This window comes from Myxine glutinosa, chromosome 8, assembly GCF_964187855.1.
Source record: "Myxine glutinosa chromosome 8, kmMyxGlut1.1, whole genome shotgun sequence".
NCBI classification, from domain to species: Eukaryota; Metazoa; Chordata; class Myxini; order Myxiniformes; family Myxinidae; genus Myxine; species Myxine glutinosa.
In genome coordinates, this window is record NC_136268.1 from 50,146,162 (window position 1) to 50,170,037 (window position 23,876).

General features: G+C 47.3%; 1 protein-coding gene across 3 annotated transcripts in view; it reads left to right on the forward strand.

The window, feature by feature from the left end:
- Positions 1–23,876, forward strand: part of LOC137432476 (RNA-binding protein FXR1) — a 104,482-nt gene that overhangs the window by 12,822 nt on the left and 67,784 nt on the right. For all 3 annotated transcript variants that reach the window (XM_078783271.1, XM_078783270.1, XM_078783272.1), the window contains exons 2-3: positions 19,588–19,640; positions 19,888–19,981. In XM_078783271.1, coding sequence (XP_078639397.1) covers positions 19,588–19,640; positions 19,888–19,981 — 147 coding nt within the window. The remainder of the gene's footprint in view (positions 1–19,587; positions 19,641–19,887; positions 19,982–23,876) is intronic.

A 23,876-nucleotide genomic window follows, 5' to 3' on the forward strand; every position in this document is an offset into this window, starting at 1 on the left:
GAGAGTTCGCGAAAAGAAAGCCACAGGGCGCCCCCCCTGGGAGAGAGTCGCAGCTTTCGCATGATCCGATGCATCACTTTCCAAAACAAAAGATTTATTTTCGTCAATCGTCACCACAGCGGCGCCTGCGATGTCGGACTTAAGGCTATGGAAAGCAGCCTTGGCGGCAAGGCTCATGGGGAACGCTTCGCAGTCCACAAGCGGGCGGAGCTTCACGGATAAATTTTGTACCCACTTTGAATAATGAGCGAACAGCCCGAGAGCACTCTTCAGCGAAGCACGATCGCAGGGCGGGGCCATGTCGAGCAAGGGTCGCAGTCCCTCCTTTTCCGGAGCAACAGAGCCGTGGGTCACGGTGTACCCCAGAAGATCTATCGTGCGAGCGGAGTAACGACATTTAGCCTCATTCATAGTTAAGCGATACCTCTGCGCGACCTTGAGGAAGCGCTTCAGATTAGCATCATGATGTTCCTGGTCATCCCCGCAAACAGTGAGATTGTCCAGATATACAAAGACATCGGTCAAGTTCTACTTAGCGATGTCGTTCATAGCCCTCTGAAAACAAGCGACCCCGTTCGTGACCCCGAAAGGTAGCCGGGTGAACTGGTATAACCTTTGACCCGATTCAAACGCTGTATAGATGCGGTCGACCTTGGAGATGGGGATTTGATGATACGCACTACGCAGATCGAGAGTGCTATAGACCGAATACTGGGCCACCTGTCGAACCAGGGAGTCCATTCCCGGAAGGGGGTAGGCGTCCAGCTGTGTAAACCGATTAATCGTCTGCGAATAGTCGATTACCATGCGTTTGCGATGCGCTTCGCTTCGTATCACTAGAACTTGGGCCCGCCATGGCGACCGACTAGGTTCTATGATACCTTCCTTTAATAGCTGGGCCGTTTCATCCGCAATGAATTGCGCGTCAGCTCGTGAGTAGCGTCGCGGTTTAACCGCTACAGGTGTACAGTCCGTGGTCATATTGGGGAACAGCGACAGCGGCTCAATTTCCATCCCTGCAAGAGCACACACAGCAAGCGTATCAGAGCCACCAAATTCCATTTCCAACCGTCCATGTCGCTTGAGAAAATCATGTCCTAGCAAAACGTCTGCACATAATGCTGGTAAGACCATGAGATGCACATCCGGAAACATTCGTCCCTTAATCACAAGCTTCAGTCGACATTCCCCTTTTGTGCTGAGCCTTAGCCCCTGGGAGGCCATAAAGATTCGGTGTCTTGTCCCAAGAATCGGCCATCCATGTTTTTGCACAAGTCGAAAATCAACATAACTATCTGTGGAACCTGTATCGATCAAAGCATTAGCAAAAACTCCCTCGATCATAAGTGGGATTATAGCACGAGCCAGGCCAGGTAGACCTGCAGTTATCGAGTCGTCTAGGCGAGGCTCTCGTGCCTCGCGTGTGGATCCAACGCCAGCTAAAGTTTTCCGTGCCGTTGAAATCGTTTGTAGGCCAGTCGTGCCGCCTCCAGAGGGTGCACGTGCCTCGCGTGAAGTTCCCAGCTTTCGTGCCGTAGCAGTAGCTTGTAGATAATATGTGCAGCCTCCAGATGGCGCTCGTGTCACGCGCGGAGTTTCAAAGCCAACATTAGCCGTTCGGGTGGCCGATCCAGGGAGTTGGCAGGGTGTCGGAAGAATGCCGGCCAAGGACAGTCGCACCGCGTACTGTCGTTTTTGCGCCACTTGTTTAGTCGGCGCGACGAATCTCACCAAGGTCGAGCGCACAGCCAGGGGCCCACGGGAAGGTGCGATCCCCATCAAAGTCTGGCGAGGCGCTTCGCTCGGTCCGCTGGCTCGGCGATAAGCACATTCATCGTCGAGCGGGCTCGTTTGCCCCGCGACGGCGATCGGCAAACTTTTGCAAAATGACCTGTCTTTGAGCACAAATGACATGTCGCATCTCTAGCCGGGCAAACAGACCTGAGATGTTTTCGGTTCCCGCAGAAATAGCACGTAGCGTTACTTCCGGGCTTGGGTCCAGCGGCTGCCGTCAAGCCCGGATCAGGGTCTTCCTCGGGAGTGGCCGGGGTCTCCAATTCCGGCGGAGGTGCCGAGGCGGCATCTACGTCCTCGGCGGTCGCTCTCCCCGGTCGAGTTTGTCGAGATGTCCCCGCCGTGACGTATGGGTGTTCATACGCGTCGGATTGTTCCCGTGCTTGGGTATAAACGTGAGATAGCCGTAGCGCTTCAGCGAGTGTCAAATGGGCTTCTTCAAGAAGTCTCTGTCTGACGACTGGGGATCTAAGTCCGGCGACGACAGAATCGCGAACAAGATCATCACAAACTTGTTCATGTGTACGTACCGCTGGGGCACTCTCGGTCAGCAGACGTCGGAGCTCTTGAGCGAAGTGATCTAAAGTCTCCGTGGCTGTTGTCGTCATATTGCGAGCAGATGCCGGGAATAGACCGCGCTTCGTTTTTTAATGTAAATACGCTTCAGCTCTGCCACAGCAGCATCGAACGTCACGCATTGTTCGATTGCCCGGTACACGTTGTGGTGGACCTTCGTTTGCAGAACGTCTAGTTTCGTTTTATCGGGGACGACGGCTTCCTGAGCCTTGAATTGGTTATACAAGGTTTTCAGCCAATGTGTTAAATCCGCGGCCGCGTCCGCCACTTGAGGGTCGACTGCAAAGAGCGGCACCTGGATCATTTTGTGTCCTGCCATGTCGCTCTCGTTCGCCTCTTGTTCTCGTTCGGACGGCGAGACGAATTGTCATTAATTGTAATGAAAATCAGATCCACAACTTTGACCTAGTAGTAGGTTTAATGACAATTCGATCTCTGGCAACATCCTGTAAAAATACAATCATGCAATATATCAGGATTATGGAATCAAGGGGAAGTTCAGCAATTATCAATCAATGCAAGCAAGCCTGGGTCATCTACATATATGCACCATTCGAGTCTACGTGTCACAGATTAAATGTCACAGGAATGTTTTGGAGCGATGGCCGTCCGAGTTCTTATAGACGCCTCTCAGTGGTTAGAGAGAGCATAACACCTGGGTTCAACTTAGATACAATTTCATTACAGTGTTATAATAAACCATTGAATAAAATACTGCAGGGGAAAGTTTAAACATATTTAAACATAACCATGAAAACCAATCTGGGAAAAGTCCCTGAAGTGAGGGCGTGGATCAGAGAAAGGAGAAAGGGTTAAATGAGATGAAGGAAACTCGAATTTGAAGGGTGAGTTACGGCTGGAGATGGAAGGAAGAGGTGGGAGAGAAAGAGATAAAGGGGGCGGGGTGAGGAGAGAAGGAAATAATATTTTGTTTGTTGTTGTTTTGTTGTTGTTTTTTTGTATATGGAACGTTAAACAAAGGATCAACGTTCGGGGGAGAAAAGGAAATCTAAGAAATAAGCAATACAGTGAAGGAAAGAACTTAAACAAGTACAGATACATTCAAAGTACACCGCCCCCATGCCAAATAATTAAATATCCAACAGCGTGGCATTGCGGGGGCGCCTCCGGCACCCGGCAATACCGCAGTGCAGCTCTTTGAGGCTGCATTGGGAGGGAGAGGTGTACAATAATTGATTGATTAATTGCATAATTAAAATCAATAAAAGATTATCACAAAATATTTTCTTCATCAATTGGCTAATAGCATAACTAAACCACTAGTGCTTCATCCGAAGATGTATCTTTTAGAAATTTAATTAAAGAAGTCATTAATAAAGTGACGTATATTGGCTTGCTTCGATCGACGACGATCGACGACGACGAGCGACGAGGCTTGCTTCGATCTCTCCATGGCATGAAAGTTTGAGTGTTTTCCCGTTCGTGTCTGTCAAATTTCCGCTGGGTATTTTGTTGTGTATGTGTTATTGTGTGTTTCTATTTGGTTTTGGTTTTGTAGTTGTTGCAAATTTGTGTGTAATTTGTCGTTTTTTTGTTCGCGCTCGTGCACGGTCTCCAGGCTCCCTCCCTCCCCCCCCCACCCCCCCGTCAGTGTTTTGTGAATATGGGTTCTTTCCATCATAGTATTTGCTTGTTTCTTTGATTTTCTTTTCTCCCCCCTACCTCCCATGAACATCTTACCCTTTGTCCAGCGTTTTGAAAACAGAACAAACAAATAAACAAACAATTTTTTTTCTATATTAAGTCTTTGTCTCCTCCCGGACACGTGCTTGTTCGCTCTCCTCGTCTCGACTTGTGCCCCGCCCCCTATATCTCGTTTTTCTTCCACCTCTGCTCCTGCTTTCTCAAATCCACGTTCTCACTTAGATTCTTTTCCCAGATTGTTTTTCATGGTTTTGTTTAAATATGTTTAAACCGCAGCCGTGATGCTGACGCCACCCCCCCCCCCCCCCTCCCCAGAATTTCCATGTTTTAAACGTTTCCCAGTGTGTACCCTGAATTAGAATAGGTACACCGTATCCCTACGTGTCGTAAGACGACGAAGAGGGTTGGCGTCAGGAAGGGCATCCGGCCATAAAAACATTGCCTCAAAAAGAGAACCATGACAATTATAACTACATATGGGCAGGGTACAGCCCGAAGTGGAGATCGGTTTCTGAGGTTTGGGACATGGAATGTAGGGCCAATGACAGGGAGATCAGGAGAAGTGGTGGAAGTATTGGTCAGAAGAAGAGTGGACATATGTTGTGTGCAAGAGACGAGATGGAAGGGAAGTGGTGTAAGAATGGTGAAGGGCAGGCAGGGACAGAAATACAAGTTTATGTGGCAAGGGTGCCTGGAGGGCGTGAATGGTGTTGGTGTCCTGTTTTCTGAGGAGTTTGTAGACAGTGTGGTGAGTGTGACTAGAGTGAGTGATAGGTTGATGATGGTGAAAATGATGATTGGAAAGCTCTTGGTGAACGTCATCTCGGGATATGCTCCGCAGGTTGGTCGAAGCGATAAAGAGAAGGACAAGTTCTGGTGTGCGATCGAGAAGCTGATGGAAAACGTGAAAGATGAGGAAGTTGTTGTGGTAGGAGGAGACCTAAATGGAAATGTGGGAAGGAGTATGGATGGTTTTGATGGAGTTCATGGGGGTTACGGATATGGTGTGAGAAATGGAGAAGGTGAAAGGATTTTGGAGTTTGCTGATGGAGCTGATTTGTTGATTTGTAATACCCGGTTCCAGAAAGAGGAAAATAAGCTTGTTACATACACGTCAGGTGGGTCGACGACAACCGTTGACTACCTGATGGTGCGTAGGCGAGATAGGGGACACAAAGGTGATCCCGGGGGAGGAGGCTGTTTCACAGCACCACTTGGTTGTCTGCGACATGAGGGTGAAAGGTGCGAGGAGAGTTCGGCGGGTGAAGTACCAACCGAGAATAAAGGTGTGGAGGTTGAAAGAGGTGACAGTAAGGGAGGCATTAAAAGAGAGGCTGAGTAGGGTCGAGGATGATGTGGTTGAGCTTGAAAGTGGTTGGATGTCAATGAAAGCTAGTCTGTTGGGAGCCATTGGTGAGGTATGTGGATGGACAAAAGGACCACCGAAGCACTCGGAAACATGGTAGTGGGATGATGAAGTTGGAAAGAGGATTGACGAGAAGAGGAAGAAGTTCAAGGAATGGCAGAAGGCGAAGGGTACGAGAGCAGAAACAGCAGAGCATGAAAGTTATAAGGCAGCCCCAGGAAGGCTGCAAAGAAAGAGGTAGCAAAGGCGCAGGAGGCATGTAGGAAAATGTTCGGAGAACGCTTGGATTCGGAAGAGGGTCAGAAAGCAGTATTCAGGATTGCAAAGCAGATAGCGAAAGAGAGGTGTGATGTGATGGGGGTGAGTTGCTTGAAGGATGAAGTGGGACAAATCGTTGTCGACCCAGATGGAATTAAAGGAAGATGGAAAGATATATGGAAATGCTGTTGAATACAGAGAATGAATGGGATGGCAACATAGAGAGTAACCCACTTTTAGGACCGGCAGAGAAGATAACTGAGAAGGAAGTTGAGGAAGCCATAAAAGCAATGAAGGGTAGAAAAGCGGGAGGGCCGACGGGAGTTGTGGGAGATATGTTGAAGGCAGCAGGAAGGTGGGGTGTGAAGAGAATGACAGAGATCTGTAATCTGGTGGTGAAAGAAGGCCGTATTCCAGTGGATTGGGAACTGAGTACCCTCGTCCCTCTATACAAGGGGAAAGGTGACCCTCTGGAGTGTGGCTCGTACCGAGCGATAAAGTTATTGGAGCATGGAATGAAGGTATTGGAAAGGGTGTTGGAGAGAAGGATAAGGAAGAAAGTGAAGATCGACGAAATGCAGTTTGGATTTATGCCAGGAAGAGGAACGACAGACGCGCTTTTCATTGTGAGGCAGTTGCAGGAGAAGTACATGGAGAAGAGGAAGAAGCTGTTTTTGGGGTTTGTTGATCTGGAGAAAGCATTCGATAGGGTTCCACGCAAAGTATTGACATGGGCATTGAGGAAGTTAGGAGTGGAGGAATGGTTGATCATAGTAGTGATGACAATGTACAAAAGAGCACGCACAGCTGTAAGGACGAAGGACGTGAATAGTGGTGAGTTTGAGGTGAAGGTGGGAGTGCATCAGGGGTCGGTACTAAGTCCACTACTACTTGTAGCTGTGATGGAGGTGCTGGCTCAGAACGTAAAGGAGGGTTTACCGTGGGAGTTGTTGTATGCAGATGATCTGGTGTCGATTGCGGAAAGTATGGATGGACTGAAGGAAAAGATGAACAAGTGGAAGGAATGTATGGAGACAAAAGGTCTGAAGGTGAATATCGGAAAGACGAAGGTGATGGCAAGTGGTAAAGCATGTGGTGAGGTGGAAAGAACTGGGAAGTGGCCCTGTGCTGTGTGTAGGAAGGGTGTCGGAGTGAACTCCATTCAATGTACAATGTGCGCTGAGTGGGTTCATCAAAAATGTAGTGGTCTGAAAGGGTCATTAACCAGTGTGGCAGCTACATTCAAATGTAAGGTGTGCACAGAGGGAGCTGCAGATGGAGGAAATGTTGAGTTGGATCTTGGAGACGTCGTGAAGCTGGAAGGTGTGAAAACATTTTGCTTCTTCGGAGACATGCTGAATGGAGAAGGTGGATCAGACTCGGCAACGGTTGCTCGAGTGAGATGTGCATGGAAGAAGTTTCGGGAACTGAGTGGTCTGCTGATGATGAGGGGAGTGTCGTTGAAGCTGAAGGGAAAGGTGTATGCTGCATGTGTGAGAAGTGTTACGATTTATGGGAGCGAGACATGGGTAATGAACGTAGAGCAGCAACGAACGTTGGAAAGGGTGGAAATGCGAATGGTTCGACGGATGTGCGGAGTATCGTTGAGAGAGAGGAAGACAAATGATGAATTGCGAAAGATGATGGGAATAGAGCCTGTGATTGATGCTGTGAAGAGAAACAGGTTGAGATGGTTTGGTCATGTGCTGAGGAAGGATGAAAGTGACTGGTTGAGAAGAGTGATGGAAATGAATGTAGAAGGAAGTAGAGGACGGGGAAGACCGAGAAAGACTTGGCTAAAGATGGTGGAAGAAGAAATGCGGGCAAGGGGGTTAACAAGGAGAGATGCAGAAAATAGGGCAAAATGGAGAAGATCGTCATGGGGACCGCAAGGCTTACCCCCGCTCCAGTAGGGAAAATGGCCTTTAAAATGCATGTTGTTGTATGTTGTATTAATAAAAAATCTAAAAAATCATTGATTAATCAATAAATAATTAATCTATTAAATGATTAATCAATAAATCAAAAATATCCTTGATAGCCACATCACCTGGTCATTGTCATGTCCAAATATTAGCTTCCGAGCTCAAAAGGTGCCTGAGATATTGGCCAAATGAGAAAGAAAATAAATAAATGATTAATAATGGAAATAAATAAATAATAATCATAAAAAAATTTAACTATTGTTGCGGATCTCAGATCATGGCGCTCCCCTTACCGAGGGGGGTTTAATCCCCTCGTCTATTAAGCTGGCCGTCCGAGTCCTAGAAGATATCGCGCTCCTTTGCGGGGTTGAGATTGACCAGGGTGACTGGTCAATGGAGTCCCAGATACCTTCGCCAACCTCACCGCAAAGCAGGGCGCTACTTCTGCCCAAGCCACGGACAAGATGGAATTTTGCCGAGCGGTTTAGCAATCCGAAGCTCGAGCCATTAGCGGCAGTCTAAACCCGATTATAGCGGTTCCTATATCGTGTCACCGATATTCAATTGGGGACAGGACGCAAGCGATCGGATGAGAGGAACCAAAGTAAAGCAGGAACAAATGTTTATTAATTATGTACACTAAATGAAGAGGAAACGAAAGGCAAAGAATATACAGAAGAAGAAGAAGCAAGACACAGGGCAGCCTCATACAGCCTTACTTAGCAAACGCCCCAGACAGAACGAACACACTTACACTCAAAGGGATGGAATGGCAGGAAAGGAGGAGAAGGTCCAAGCAGATGGCACCGGCGTCGAGGTCCGCTCCAAGTCGCGCTCCGGTCCACGCTCCGGGCTTGAGCAAAAACCCGACGGCAGCTGCGCGTATGGTTTGCACGCGGTCGGACAATGCCAATATATCTCTCGGGGAAACTGGCCTCCTGCTTATGTAATATGTCGACACCGCGCTTCTCTCCTCTTGCTCGAACCTCTGGTGTCGCCGTCGTGCTCATCTCGTGAAGCAGTCCCTCTCCACCGCTTTTATTGGGCGTTGTTAGATCAAGCCGCCGGCTACCAGGAAACGCCCAATGGTGAGCTTGCCTCGGCCCTGGTTGGCTCCAAGAGTTTACCGGTCCCGCCCCTCGACGAGACGTTGACAGGGCCACGCCTTGTTCTTGGCGCCCAACTTACTCCTCCCCCTTTTTCCTCCAGAGGACCGAGCGCGTGATGGCGTTTGCACGGGTCGTCGAAAAGCACTCTTGCTGCCATTGAAGAGATTGGGGCCTATTCTTATTTGATTGATGCAACGTAGATTCAAACTATCGGGAACACAGCCTTAATTACACACATACTAATGAGATATCTATAGCGATCCTAAGGTGTGCTACGTGTTGCTCGTGGACTAGCTATGGGTGCGATCTTTAACGTTAGACAAATGGGGATATTTACAGGGGATTATTTATAAGGGAACATTTACAAAAATTTACCAAGTGGAGGGTTCTAAAAACCGCAACACTGCACCCTCATTTCCTCACGGGACGGCCCGGCCCGAAAACTTTACTTTCGTGTGACACTCAGGTGTGGCCACCCTCTACTATTAACTTCACCCTGAGTGCGACATTTTTAAAACAGTTAAGTATGTCCCGCCTGCCACGTTGCATCCTACCTAACAGATTCACACCCACAGACTAACCGAATTACGGAATTAATTTTCAAACTAAACATATACGGTGGGGAGCATGTTATTTACAAAGACTATTTGGTATTTACAATACGAACCCAGGACCTGTCATTTTGGGAGACAAAAGCAGAACTTTTGAGAAGAGGAAGAGCATGCACTGCACTGCACCGATACACCATACCCACATGCCCGGGGATGCACAATTGATATTGCAGTGCACCCCCGAGCACGAAAGCACCATAAAGCACCATAATGCACCAAAAGCACCATAAACACAAAAAGCACCATCCAGTGCTCAGTCATACATTGCAATAATAACAAACTGATGACTCTTTTCCGCTCTGCTCCTGCTCTGCTGGGCCGATGTTTCCTGATGTCTTGCTCTTGATGTTCTGTGCTTGCGGCCTATTTGATGGTAATAAACACAAGCACAAAGCGCGTCCGCTGTTCTTAATTATGGCCAGCAGGGGCCAACTAAAGGTGGTCCACCTGCATGGCTTAAGTGCCACCTCAGCCTGGTCCGCAAGCAAATATTTTCTCTGGCCACAATGGCCGGTTCCAGCAGAGGGGTCAGGCAAAGGGATTTTTAATCCTAACTACTTTATAAACGACTTTAATACACTTTACACTACCCGGGGTCTTTCCCTGCCAAACCATTGGCCATTTTACACTATGTGGTTCTAAAAACCAATTCCCATTGACGAAACTGTGGTGCTCACCAATTTGGGGTCTCACTCCCCCGATTCTTCACCCTGTGCCTTTGCACAATTTCAAGGCTGGGTCGTGTGGCGCTCCTAACAGGTCTACCTACCTGTGCACCTCCGCCACTGCACGTTGCCACCCGAGCTTACTTGCTCCTCACCCTAACCTACCTACCTGGGGAAGGCCCTCCCTGGCACTTACCCCCTCAGTGCCCTCTCTGGCACTGGGCTACCCGGGTCCTTCCCTGGATCCTCGGGCCCCATTGAACTCTACCTGGCTCCCAGAGCCTACCCGCGGCCTCACCTGGCCGACAGACTAACAGTGGCGGAGTGCTCATCTAACCATACCTCTAACAGGCCACACGCCTAGCCAATTTACTCCACTAATGCACCCAACAAGCAGTACTCTGCTACTCTCGCACCACAGATGCCAATATCCAACCACCATTTACCTACTCCCTCGACCTACTTTTAAACTACCCGACCCGGGTGCTCGTGAAGGGGTTCATCCTTCCCCATCCACTCCTTTCGCACCAACCACTCCACTCCACATATTCCACACTACTCACTCCACACCATTAATTCCATGCTCCATTCACTCCAGACCATTCATTTCATCCAACCATTCTCCATACACCTGTGCTTCACCTGCACTTGCACACTCACCTGGTGCTCACACACACCTGGTGGCACTTGCACCCTCCTTTCCTCCCAGACTTCTTCATTCACTACAATGCCATTCACCCACACTCACAATACTCTGCTCAATACTCTTTCTACACACACACACAGCATCATCTGATCTAACTACTCCCTTCTGAAACTCGCACTCCCCGTCTTCCCTTATACTAAGCGCTCCCACGTCGTTATAATCCAACTACCCTACTCTACGTCCCCTCCTACCTGTACCATGTTACTACTTAAATCTTGTCACCTATGGTCATCTTTCTAAATTCTATCATTTTATCCTAACCCTCCCAGGCTAGGTTTTCACAGCCAATCCCCATAAATCCTATTTCTCCTTTGCCCCCACTAGATGTGAGGTGAATGGTAAACTGCCATTCGCCATCACTACTGCTACCATTTGCCATCAATTTCACTTTCCAGTCCACTGTACTATGAGCCTCAGTGCGTCAATGCATTTTCAAAGCTCGGTTTTGAAAAACCGAGCAATGCATGCGGGTGGTCTGTCTCCTACGGGTTGAGTCCGTCCGGCATTCGGTTCATGGGAGGAGGTTTGCTCGGGCCAAGGCTCCAAGCACCATCCCGGCGCGGGGCCTGGCGCTCCCAAGCGCGATGGCCTTGCCTTGCCCGGGTGGAGCGCCGCCACCACAAGGGGGCGCCGCTCCGACCCCTCCTACCTTCCCTCGAACCGGGCCGCCTGCTTTGCCTGGCAAAGCGCGGATTCGACCGTGCAGGGCGGGGCCCGGCCCGAATCGTGCACGACGCTCCGAAGAGGAGCGACGCAACACCGATCCCCGCCGGCTCCTGCAGCACACATCGCCCGGCACGGACCGGGAGCTCGCGTCGGCTAAACGTCGGTCTGAACGCTGTCCCGGTTAACGTCGATGCGCGGATTGCATTCTCACGTGCATACGCTACCCGTTTTACACTCACCAAACCCAGCGCTCCAACGCCGCTCGTACATCCCACGCATTCTACCACTGTACTCGCTCGTGCATTCTCTTTCGCTCCATACTCAGGTCTACTCATAACGCTCACCACACACTCGCGCACATTCTTGCACACCCATTCCACCGAGAGGCTCAAGTTTAACGGACTAAGGGATGATGATAGTGTTATTGTTTGGAATTGATAGGGAATTGGCTTGAAATTACTAGGGATTCGAAATTGGGAATAGTGATGATTGGAAATTGAGACCCAGTGTCGGGGGGGGGGGGGGGCGGGGTGGTATCTCTACCATCCCTCACATGGGAGGAAAGGAGTGTGCAGTGTTGCGGTTTTTAGAACCCTCCACTTGGTAAATTTTTGTAAATGTTCCCTTATAAATAATCCCCTGTAAATACCCCCATTTGTCTAACGTTAAAGATCGCACCCATAGCTAGTCCACGAGCAACACGTAGCACACCTTAGGATCTCTGTAGATATCTCATTGGTATGTGTGTAATTAAGGCTGTGTTCCCAATAGTTTGAATCTACGTTGCATCAATCAAATAAGAATAGGCCCCAATCTCTTCAATGGCAGTAAGAGTGCTTTTCTATGTCTGCGGTCTCCTGAATTCCAATTTCTTTGAGTAATTCGGTGAAAGCGAGTGCCTTGATCCAGGGCATTGCAGGTCGTTATGTCACAGTCCCCTTACATAGGGTGAACTTGAAGTCTGATTTGGTCACAGGACCCGTGGCAGTAGGAATAGTCCCCACTCTCCCCATAGAAGGTATTAGTTTCCTATTGGGAAATGATTTGGCTGGGGATAGGGTTGGTGCTTCCCCAGTAGTTTCCATACATCCTACAGTTCAGCAAGAGACTGAGGATTTGCAAGAGGAGTTCCCCGGTATTTTCCCTGCTTGTGTCGTGACGAGATCCCAAACGCAGAAAGAGAAGCAGACTGTCATAGAGTTGACCACTGTACCAGATTCTGAGGTGTGGTTGGCGGAGACGTTTTTCAATGATTTAACCAGCGATGAAGGGATAGGGAAATGGGGCTTCTTGTGTGCCTGTGTTGAATCATTCTTCACTAGTTAAGGACCAGCAGGCAGATCCTGTACGAAGAGACCTCAGACAAAAGGCTATGATGGAGTTGGAAGCTAAGGAAGTCTCAGACTGTTACTATGTGAAATCTGATGTTAATGAGAAAGTAGAGACCCCCTCGTGCTCCCGCCAGTGACGATTGGTCTGTGGTACACCACGTAGTGGTACCACCCCGTTATCATCTTGAAATTCTACGGCTGGCCCATGAAATTCCCATGGCCGGACATGCGGGAATCAGGAAAACTCAGGCTAGGATCCTGGCGCATTTTTATTGGCCTAAGTTGCACCAGGACATAGTGGCGCACTGTAAGACCTGCCATACCTGTCAAAAGATAGCAAAACGTCTTCAGTGGCCCGAACAATACTGGACCCTGCTACTACAAAGTGGGTTCATAGGGAGTGGCCAGGAAGGTGATTCAGAGGAGTGAGTGGCCATTTTGGAGGAGGGCTTATTGCAGAGTGCTTTTTCGAGAGTTGTAGAGTGTTCTGGGGTTGTAGAGAGATGCCTGGTGTTGGCTTAGCGGTTAGGGTGCTGGCTTGGGATCCTAGGATCCTGGGTTCGAATCCCGGTCGATCGCTGAATTAACGCCAGGGGGGTTGACTCAGCCTGTCATCCTTCCGAGGTCGGCAAATTGAGTACCAGCTTGCTGGGATGAATGATCCGGTGTGTACCCCGGTTTAGAATAGGTACACCGTATCCCTGCGCATCGTAAGAGGCGACTAAGGGTTGGCGTCAGGAAGGACATCCGGCCATAAAAACATTGCCTCAAACAGGGAACCATGATTGTCATGGGGCCCGCAAGGCTAACCCCTGCTCTAGCGGGGAAAATGGCCTTAAAAACGATCATTCATTCATTCATTCATTTCATTCATTAATTCTTTAATTTCTTTTTCCTCGACGACCGCTGGCTCCAATTAAAATTTCTTTTCTACCTCAGCGGTCGCCGGCTTCCCCATACCCCGGGTCGCGATTTCTATCCCGGTCATTTTAACCGCGCTCTGCTCTGCCTTGCTCAACCTGCGCTCCTCGAGTCGCGTTACCTCGTCGTGTACAAATGCGCCTTTCCCACCCGACCTGCGGTTAACCTCCCTTTCACACTCCCTTGCTTCATACCGGGCTTTGTCCCTCGCTAGCCCCTCATTAATTTCTCGGGCTCGGCCATTTATGCCCTCCAATTTGCCTCCGAGTCCCTCCAATTTGCTTCCCAATTGCTCTCCCCGAGCCCTCGCTTCGTCCCTTTGGGCGTCTAATTTGCCATTTATCTTTTTCAATCCATTCAGGAGCTGCGCCATGAAGGCTTTCATGTCGCCCACACAGGATTGCATACCATTGGCGCTGCGGGCGCGGCTCTCGCCGAGGCCATGTGTGAGGCGCCGCCATCTTGTGCTGCCGCGACCACGTGCGAGGTGCCGCCATCTTGTGCACCTGCAACCCCCTCTACCGCACCTTCTTCAACCTCCTCCTCGATCTCTCCCATCTCCTCCCTGGGGTCCTAGGTCGACTCTACCCCCTCTTCTATCTCCCCCACCGGCATCCGATCGCCTTGACCATCCATGGCACGACTCAATTTGGATGTTAATACATTTCGGCCGCTCCTAATTTTGACCAAATTTTTCAGATGGATTAAAAAATTTGATTCGGGTCCAATCCCACTCCTGACACCAATTGTTGCGGATCTCAGATCACGGAGCTCCCCTTACCGAGGGAGGTTTAATCCCCTCGTCTTAAGCTGGCCGTCCAAGTCCTAGAAGATATCGCACTCCTTTGCGGGGTTGAGATTGACCAGGGTGACTGGTCAATGGAGTCCCAGATACCTTTGCCAACCTCGCCGCAAAGCAGGGCGCTACTTCTGCCCGAGCCACGGACAAGATGGAATTTTGCCGAGCGGTTTAGCAATCCAAAGCTCGAGCCGTTAGCGGCAGTCTAAACCCGATTATAGCGGTTCCTATATCGTGTCACCGATATTCAATTGGGGACAGGCGATCGGATGAGAGGAACCAAAGTAAAGCAGGAACAAATGTTTATTAATTATGTACACTAAATGAAGAGGAAACGAAAGGCAAAGAATATACAGAAGAAGAAGAAGCAGGACACAGGGCAGCCTTATACAGCCTTACTTAGCAAACGCCCCAGACAGAACGAACACACTTACACTCAAAGGGATGGTATGGCAGGAAAGGCACCGGCAACGACAATGGCACCGGCATCGAGGTCTGCTCCAGGTCGCGCTCCGGTCCACGCTCCGGGCTTGAGCAAAAACCCGGCGGCAGCTGCGCGTATGGTTTGCACGCGGTCGGACAATGCCAATATATCTCTCGGGGAAACTGGCCTCCTGCTTATGTAATAGGTCGACACCGCGCTTCTCTCCTCTTGCTCGAACCTCTGGTGTCGCCATCGTGCTCATCTCGTGAAGCAGTCCCTCTCCGCCGCTTTTATTGGGCGTTGTTAGATCAAGCCGCCGGCTCCCAGGACACGCCCAATGGTGAGCTTGCCTCGGCCCTGGTTGGCTCCAAGAGCTTACCGGTCCCGCCCCTCGACGAGACGTTGACAGGGCCATGCCTTGTTCTTGGCGCCCAACTTACTCCTCCCCCTTTTTCCTCCAGAGGACCGAGCGCGTGATGGCGTTTGCACGGGTCGTAGAAAAGCACTCTTACTGCCATTGAAGAGATTGGGGCCTATTCTTATTTGATTGATGCAATGTAGATTCAAACTATTGGGAACACAGCCTTAATTACACACATACTAATGAGTATCTATAGAGATCCTAAGGTGTGCTACGTGTTGCTCGTGGACTAGCTATGGGTGCGATCTTTAACGTTAGACAAATGGGGGTATTTGCAGGGGATTATTTATAAGGGAACATTTACAAAAATTTACCAAGTGGAGGGTTCTAAAATCCGCAACACTATTAATCAATTCGCTAATGGAACACGTCAACCAGCACCATTTCATCAGAATCTGTAACTAAAAAAAAAAAAAATTTAGTCATTAATCTCATAATTAAATAATTAATCGATTAATTGATTAATCAATAAAACAAAAATAGCATTTGTAGCCAAATCACTTTGTCATTGGCATGTCCAAATATCATATTCCTAACTCAAAAGGTGCCTGAGATCATGGCCAGAAGAGAAAGGAAATAAATAAGTACTTAATTAATCGCTAATAATTAAATAACATCAATTAATTGATTAATCAAAAAACAAAAAATACATTTTTTTGACAAAGTGCTTCCTCACTATTGTGCCGAAATTTCAGCTTCCTAGCTCAAAGGATGGCTGAGATATCGCCCGGACAACCAGGAAAACAAACAAACAAACAACCAGAGTGAAAACCGAGTACTCCCTTTCAGCGTGCGTCACTGCCGAGACCCCTTCGGTGCCCGGCAATGACGTTTTGCAGTGCCTGGAGATGCCATAGGAAAGGTGCGGTGTACACCAACCAGAGTGAAAACTGAGTACTCCCTTTCAGCGTGCGTCACTGCCGAGACCCCTTCGGTGCCCGGCAATGACGTTTTGCAGTGCCTGGAGATGGCATCGGAAAGGTGCGGTGTACACCAACCAGAGTGAAAACTGAGTACTCCCTTTCAGCGTGCGTCACTGCCGAGACCCCTTCGGTGCCCGGCAATGACGTTTTGCAGTGCCTGGAGATGGCATAGGAAAGGAGCGGTGTACAATACACAAAACACCGCCTGGGTGAGGGAAACCTCAAGTTGCCAGGCCGCACACGCGGTGCGAGCAGAAAACGATTAAATTATACGCAAGTTTGCGAATTGCAAACCTTGATTAACTCGAAATCACAAAGAACACATACACACTGGAATAACGAGCGGAAATTTGACAGACACAAATTGGAAAAATACTTAAAATTTTGAAGCCGTGCAGACGTCGAAGTCGCTTCCTTGCTCGAGGGACCAGAAACGGAAGTCCCAACTTACCGAACTAAGATATGATGAGAACTGAGAACTTGCAGATATGATGTCATTACGGCGTAAACACCCGCTCACTTCGAGAGCTGCAGGAAAGGTCATTCCTCTTTGGGGTACATAGATTACAGTCGATATATGGTCGGGTCTCAAGAACATTGGGTGTGTGTTAATTTACCAAGTTTCTTGTGGAGAGATCACCAAGTGGTTTTAGCATTTGAGCAAGGACTCAATTCAAAACCGTTGAGGAACGGCTGGCTTGGCAAGCGCTAGCTAGCTGCTTGGTAAATGAGCACACCTCCAACCCTTGTGGCGTATATCGATTACAGTTGATCTTCGCTCAGTTATTTAAGTAAAACTTACCTCATGGATGTCGAGATTCCTCCAAATAGTGACTGTTTAAAAAGCTAATCATATGTGTTTGTGGTTTATAATATTTTACAAGCCCAGCTATGCCGCTGTTAGACTTTTGGACTTGTTTTTGTTATATACAGTGATGTAATGTAATTGGCATTCACACTGACTCCAATAGGCCGATGCCGATTGCCGATGTGGCCCTGTGCTGATTACCATGCCAGTATCTTCCTAGCACTCATTGTGTGTGTGTGTGTGTGTGTGTGTGTGTGTGTGTGTGTGTGTGTGTGTGTGTGTGTGTGTGTGTGTGTGTGTGTGTGTGTGTGTGTGTGTGTGTGTGTGTGTGTGTGTGTGTGTGTGTGTGTGTGTGTGTGTGTGTGTGTGTGTGTGTGTGTGTGTATGCGTGCGTGCGTGCGTGTACATATACACATACAAATATACCACGCTTTCTGACTGCCTTATCTCACTTCGTCCATCTAGAATCCGTTTGTTCGATCAGCAAGTTATATCAAAAGCTTCTCCTGTTTTTCTTTACAAAACAGACAAAGACAAGTCCGTTTTTTTTCTCCAACTAGTTTGGTCAAGTTGTGAAGAAAATGAGCAGACACGTACTCACGAACTGTGTGCATGCAAGTTGGACTTCTCGTTCTGGGAACATAAATTTTATGCTGAAGTTATTTCTCTTTATTCCCTCCACCACTGAAGTTGGATGGAGGTTATTTTTTCACCCCTGTTTGTCTGTGTGCAGGATATCTCAGAGTTATAGACAGATTCAGACAAAACTAGTTGAGCAGGTTGGGTTTGTGACGAGGACGAATTAATTACATTTTGATGAAGAATCAGAATCTATTCCTTTCGGAATGGATTCTCAAATTTTAAGAATCGCCCAAGCCTATTTCACAAGCAGAGAGTGGACATTGGAAGGATGTTGAGCACCTGTCTGCCTGCATTGGCCGTTGGTGGACTTTGAAGATCTCGTTGTCTTTTGCGAAGAGTAAGTGATTTATCGCCGGCACCCTCAACAGATTGCAAATTCCTGCCAGTTCCTTGTCTGGAATTGCTTGGCCAGTTGTTTTGTAAAAAACAAAATTGGGCTATAAATGTTGCCTGTGGCCACCATCAACAAGAATGTAGGAATAAATGGGGTTTCTAAAGAAGATTTGGTTTGCTTAATACCTTCAAATTTTTGTTGAGAGAATACAATTATAAAACCCAATGGATCACAAGATGAATGCGAGACAAGATCATAAATGGAGTAGGGTTAAAGGAACCACAGAAGTCAGACTTGTGTGTGGAGATGTGTGGAGATGTGTGCAGGTAGCCTTCTACAACCCACTTGGACACCACTTGGACCACCATTGGTATCCCCACTTGGACACCAAACAAGATTATTTAAGTAATGAACTGCTTTAAGTCCTGCCCCTCCCCCTTCACCTGCATTATAAATTTGCTTTCTAGGAAACCTCGTCAGCTTCAGCTGGGGAGGGGGTGGGGGGAACACACCAACAGCAGGAATGAGGGACAAATAGACAGACTTGGATTGATTAATGGATGTGGGAAACTTTGAGGCGTTCGGCCATAAACACTCAGACCATGGCTTCATGTCGCTGACTGCTCAGCCAGACGTATGTGCAGAGTGTACCTTGATGACAGAATAAGACCTTGTGGCAGAATTGCAATGCGATTGAGGCAACTTGTACCCTGGATGGGTGATGGTGGACTCTCCAAAGTTTTTGGTCTTGTTTGTACGTTGGTCAAATTGCGCAATAAAAATATGAGCAATACCTCTGGGTGCTCACCTGGTAGAATACAGCGGTATACCACACCGATTAAGGGTATTTTAAACAGTCATGGTATTTATAACCAATTTCAATGGTTGCTAGGAGACAGAGCAGCATGTAGAATCATACTAGCGTAATCATAAGACTTTAACCCCCAACCCCGTAGACCCCTATTTTACATCCCCGTAGACTCCTATTTTTCTAATGTAGTAAACAAACTTTGGTAAATCAAAGGTGATTAAGGTTGTGGTCATGTTTCATCTAAATTGTGTGTGTAGTTTTGGAGAAGAAAGCAAATACCTATTTTGGGGTGCAACACCTCTAAAGACTCTCTTAGAGCCGAATTTTTTTTTTTAATGCCGTGAACAAACGTTTGTACATCCCGGGTGATTAATGGAATGTTGTGGTCAAGTTCCATTGGAATAGTATGTGTAGTTTCAAAAGCAAATACCTATTTGGAAGGGGGGGGGGGGGGGGGATGGGACGGGTCTAACCTTGACCCACTTTGATCCCCGGTAGACCACCTTAGACACTATATATAAATGAATATATATATATATATATATATATATATATATATATATATATATATATATATATATATATATATATATATATACTTTTTTTTTTTTTTCAATGCTGTGAACAAACTTGAGAATCAACATACCAAATATCATTTTGTAACAAGTTTAGTCACAATCCTATTGGCAGTTTCGGAGAAGAAGTTGCAAGTGTTTATGGACTGACAGATGAACGACACGCCATCCCACAAGTTCCCTGGAACTACGTTGCAGGAAAGATAAAAAGTAGTTTTTGACATTCTTTTCTGATTCATTGTTTTCCTTTCTAACAGGCTTTTGTGAAAGATGTGCATGAGGATTCGCTAACAGTGATGTTTGAAAACAAGTAAGTGACGTTTCTTGCTCTTTTAGCCTCTGATTTATCCTAGGTTGACTGTTCTTTGTTGTGGGTTTTTTTTTGTGGTATCCTTATTTTTTATTTGTGGTACAATGACGATGTTTGTTTGAATGGTTTGAAAAAAAGTTTTTTTTAGAAATTACCAATACACTTTCTTTAAAATACAAAATAAACAATATATGATCATCATTTTCTATTTTTGCTCATTGTGTGATCCGTGGTGTTTTTAACTTAGCTGGCAGCCAGAGCGACAAATCCCTTTTTCTGACATCCGCCTACCTCCTCCAGTAGACTTCCACAAGGACATCCTTGAAGGAGATGAAGTTGAGGTAATGCTGTAAATGAAAGTTGGAGTCAAGTGAAGGTTTAATCCATGTCGATGGTCAATAAGGGGGTTGTTCGAATGCCTAGGACGAATGCATATACAGTATATCCTCCAATAAGCTCCTCCCTTAGGTGGAGGTTAAGAAGATAAAAACTTCCTCCCCCTTTCCCCCCCTAACCACCACCCCCCCCCCCCTTCCCGGTCCTCTGCAATAAACCCCCCACCCTCCAATATACGCCCCTCCTCCAATATTGGGGGTCAAACAAAGATCACTGCCAAACAATTTATACCCTTGTAATACGGTTATCTAAAACAAGAAGCATCCGGCCGTTCTGCTTTATTCTGTTCAAGCAGTCCTGCTGTCGTAGGATAATAAATGCTGCACCTTTGGGAAGCTAATATTTAATTTACTTGGTTGGAAAACTAATAATCTATGAACATGGATCAAAAACTTGTCTGATTAATTGTAAAGGTCCCTGTTTTAAAAGCATATGTCCTTCTGGGATTGAAGAAGTGGAAATTGTAGCTTAATGTAGCCGTTACAACGGTAACACTTTTTATTAATCTATGATAGGAGGAACCATTTTGAATAAAGTGTGACGGACACGGAAGGAGTTATCTTCCCCCACACAATTATATGTAGCAATACTTCTCAAAACGATAGAAAAATATGTAGAGGTACATGGAAGGAGCACTCTAAAGCAACAGCAGCAACAACAACAACAGCCACCACAACAGCAGGAGTTGCAAACAACAACTACATATTGTAAATAAAACCCGTTTTTCGTTGGTTTCACTTTATTTTACATTGGCATTGCGACTCACAGATAGGTATACATTGTTTATGATGCGCAACATGCTGTCCTTTGATTAAAAAAATGTGTCAGCAAAGTGAGGGGGGTACACAGGCGCACTGTAAGGTGTGGGAATTAGGAAGGGCAAGTGCCCCTAAATGGTTTATGGGGGGGGGGGGCAATTCCCCCCCTCTACCCCCACAATAGAGAGAGAGAGAAATAGAATACCGTGTATACCGGTGTACAAGACGCACTTTCTTATCGGGGAAAAAGTCAAAAGTTGGGGGTACGTACTATACACGGGGATAGAAAAAAACTCTGCTTCAAAATAAGTCAATTTTCCAATACATTTATGAAAAAAATTATTTTACGAAAAGCGATCTCGGTTGTCCGTTTTCCCCGTTGCGTCATGCAGGGCCGCCATTGCTGCTCGTTCGCCCCGGATGGCAAGCGGGTTTTGTACCATTACGTGCTTTCTATGGATTTGCCGTTCAAAGCAACACCGCTTCCGGAATGTGAAAAGAACGGCTTTTCCTGCTCTGAAAAGCCACATCCACATCGGTCTTTTATTTTGAAGGTCTTTTATTTTACGACTGCAATTGCGTAGCAATCCGAAATTATAGGGTAGATTACCATAAACGTCAGCTCGGACTGAAACGTCTTCATACGTTGTATCCGGTTCCAGAGAAGAGAAGATCAAGATGTCAAGGTGGTCGTACACTTCAGCGTTCAAACTCTCCGTCTGCCAGTCTGCAGAAGAGTTTGGGAACTGAGAAGCTGGGAGGAAGCATGGCGTGAATGAGTCTGTCATCCGGCGCTGACGAATAACAAAGGCTTCCATAGAGGATATGCCGCGGAAGAAGAAGGCGAACAAGGGAAAATCGGCGAAGTGGCCTCAGCTGGAAGAGCGTGTCATCGCCTGGGTTCGGGAGAAGAGGGCAGAGGGTCACGCCATCTCTACACTTGCTCTCAGGCCGAAGGCAAGGAGCTTCGCTTTGGATGGAGACATCGAAGACTTCATGGCCAGCACATCGTGGGCCTACAGATTTATGGAACGCCATATGGACGCCATATTTATGGACGATGAGGATTTCCTTGGCTTTAGCTGAGAAGCCCATCACACACCCAAACGGCCCTTTGCAGGGCCACAACTCCACAATAAAGAATGTTTTAATAATCTCTCTACTCTCTCCTTTCTTCTATGAAGCAAAGAAGCTCCCACGATTTCATGCACATCTGGACACTGACGCGTCTGTAACAGAATACTGACTACATATAGCTAAATATCTTTTGTTTTTTTTCCTTTCAAAATGTTCATTTTGTGCTACTTAAAGTTTGTGTACAAATGCATAGATTCACGCTACTGTAATCTGAAAATGAATGATTTTATTTATTTATTATTCTTTTTGAGGGTGGAAGGGTACACGGGTGCATATTATGGTGCATATTATGCACTATACACGGGTGCATATTATGCACCGGTATATACGGTATTCTCAAATTGAGAGATATACATGGTAAAGATTTTTTTTTTTTTTTTTTTTTGTAATGGAACGGGTGTCCTTTTCATGGTGAAAAGTGACTATTTTTTTGGGAGGGGGAGGTGTCCTTACCAAAGTGAAAAGGCACCCTTTTCAATGAAAAAAAATGTTCTTTTTATGTTTTAAAATCAAGCGAGTGTGCAAAGAACCCCTCCCTTATTCTACATATATATATATATTGTTGCAGACGCGGTTTTAGATGTTATTTTACCGAGCGGTTTGGTATTACCGCGTCCGAACAGTTACTCCCCGCTTAGAACCCGATTTCACCCAAACGTTGGCCGGATCGCACCGCAGCTAGTCAATAGGGAAAAGACAAAGGCGACACGGATGTGAAGAAGAAGAAGGAATAAAACGAGAAGACGTACAGACGAGTAATGGGATTTATTATTTACACAAGCAAAAAGGAGCAATCAAGGTTTATTCACAACACATAAGACGCAGGTGACACAGTGCAAATACTAGCTTATCTACAGACTTAACTTATTCCCAGGACAGAACAAACAGAACAAACTCACGTCCACAAGAAGGGTGGAAAGGCAGGAGGTGGATGGCTGGAAGGAGGTGTGTCCAAGGGGGTCCTGCAGCTCAACCGGCGCGTCTAGCAGCCGCCGTTCCTTTACGGCCCTGCTCCAAACCGCCGTCCAGGCCCCAAGTGGCTGTGGGGTGTTGTTGCTGCTGTGGCCTCCGCTGCTTTCCCAGGACTTGTCTGACGCGTCTGGTCCAAACCCTCAACTCCTTCTTGGTTCACTCACTCCTCACCACCGACTCCTCACCGCAACCAACGCAACCACTGACCGCCACCACCGACTCCACTGACTGACTCTTCACGACTCTCTCTCTGCGACCAACTCACGACTCACTTGCGTCCGCGCCTTTTATAGCGCCTCCGGCGATTAAGCCGCCGGCCTTTTGGACACGCCCATCGGGGTGCTCACCTCGGCCCTGGTTGGTCGCGCGACCCTCTGGCTCCGCCCTTGATGACGACGGGCGGGCACGCCTTTCTTCTCCGATTCGAGCACATGTTCAATGGCGGTTATTGGAGGGGAGGTAATTCGGCAATCGAGGCCCGGCAATGACGGAAGGGGATGGAAAAGGAAATGGAGATTTTGGGGATGGGAAGGTAAGGGAGATTTTGGGGATGGGAAGGAAAGGGGATCTATTCTATTTCACTGGTGCAATGGAGTACTTCAATTAATGGGAGACACAGCCTTACCCTAAAACACAGAATAAGAGATAACTATCAACAGGGGTATTCTATTATTTGGCTGATGTGTATGCTTGTGGACTAATTATGGGATGCCCTTTCACCTTTACACAGCTCTGGAGGTAGGGGGGCGCAGAATAAACAATAATCATAATAATACAGCACACAATCAAAAAATATACAGTCCTCATCTCCGCAACACTGCACCCTCCTCCTCTTAGGCACGTCCCGGGCCTTCAACTTTTATTTAGTGTGACACGTAGGTGTAGTTCCCTCTACTTTTAACCTGACCCTGAGTGCGACAGTTTTAAAACATAAATAAATGTGTCCCGCTGCTCCATTGCACCCTGCCTAACA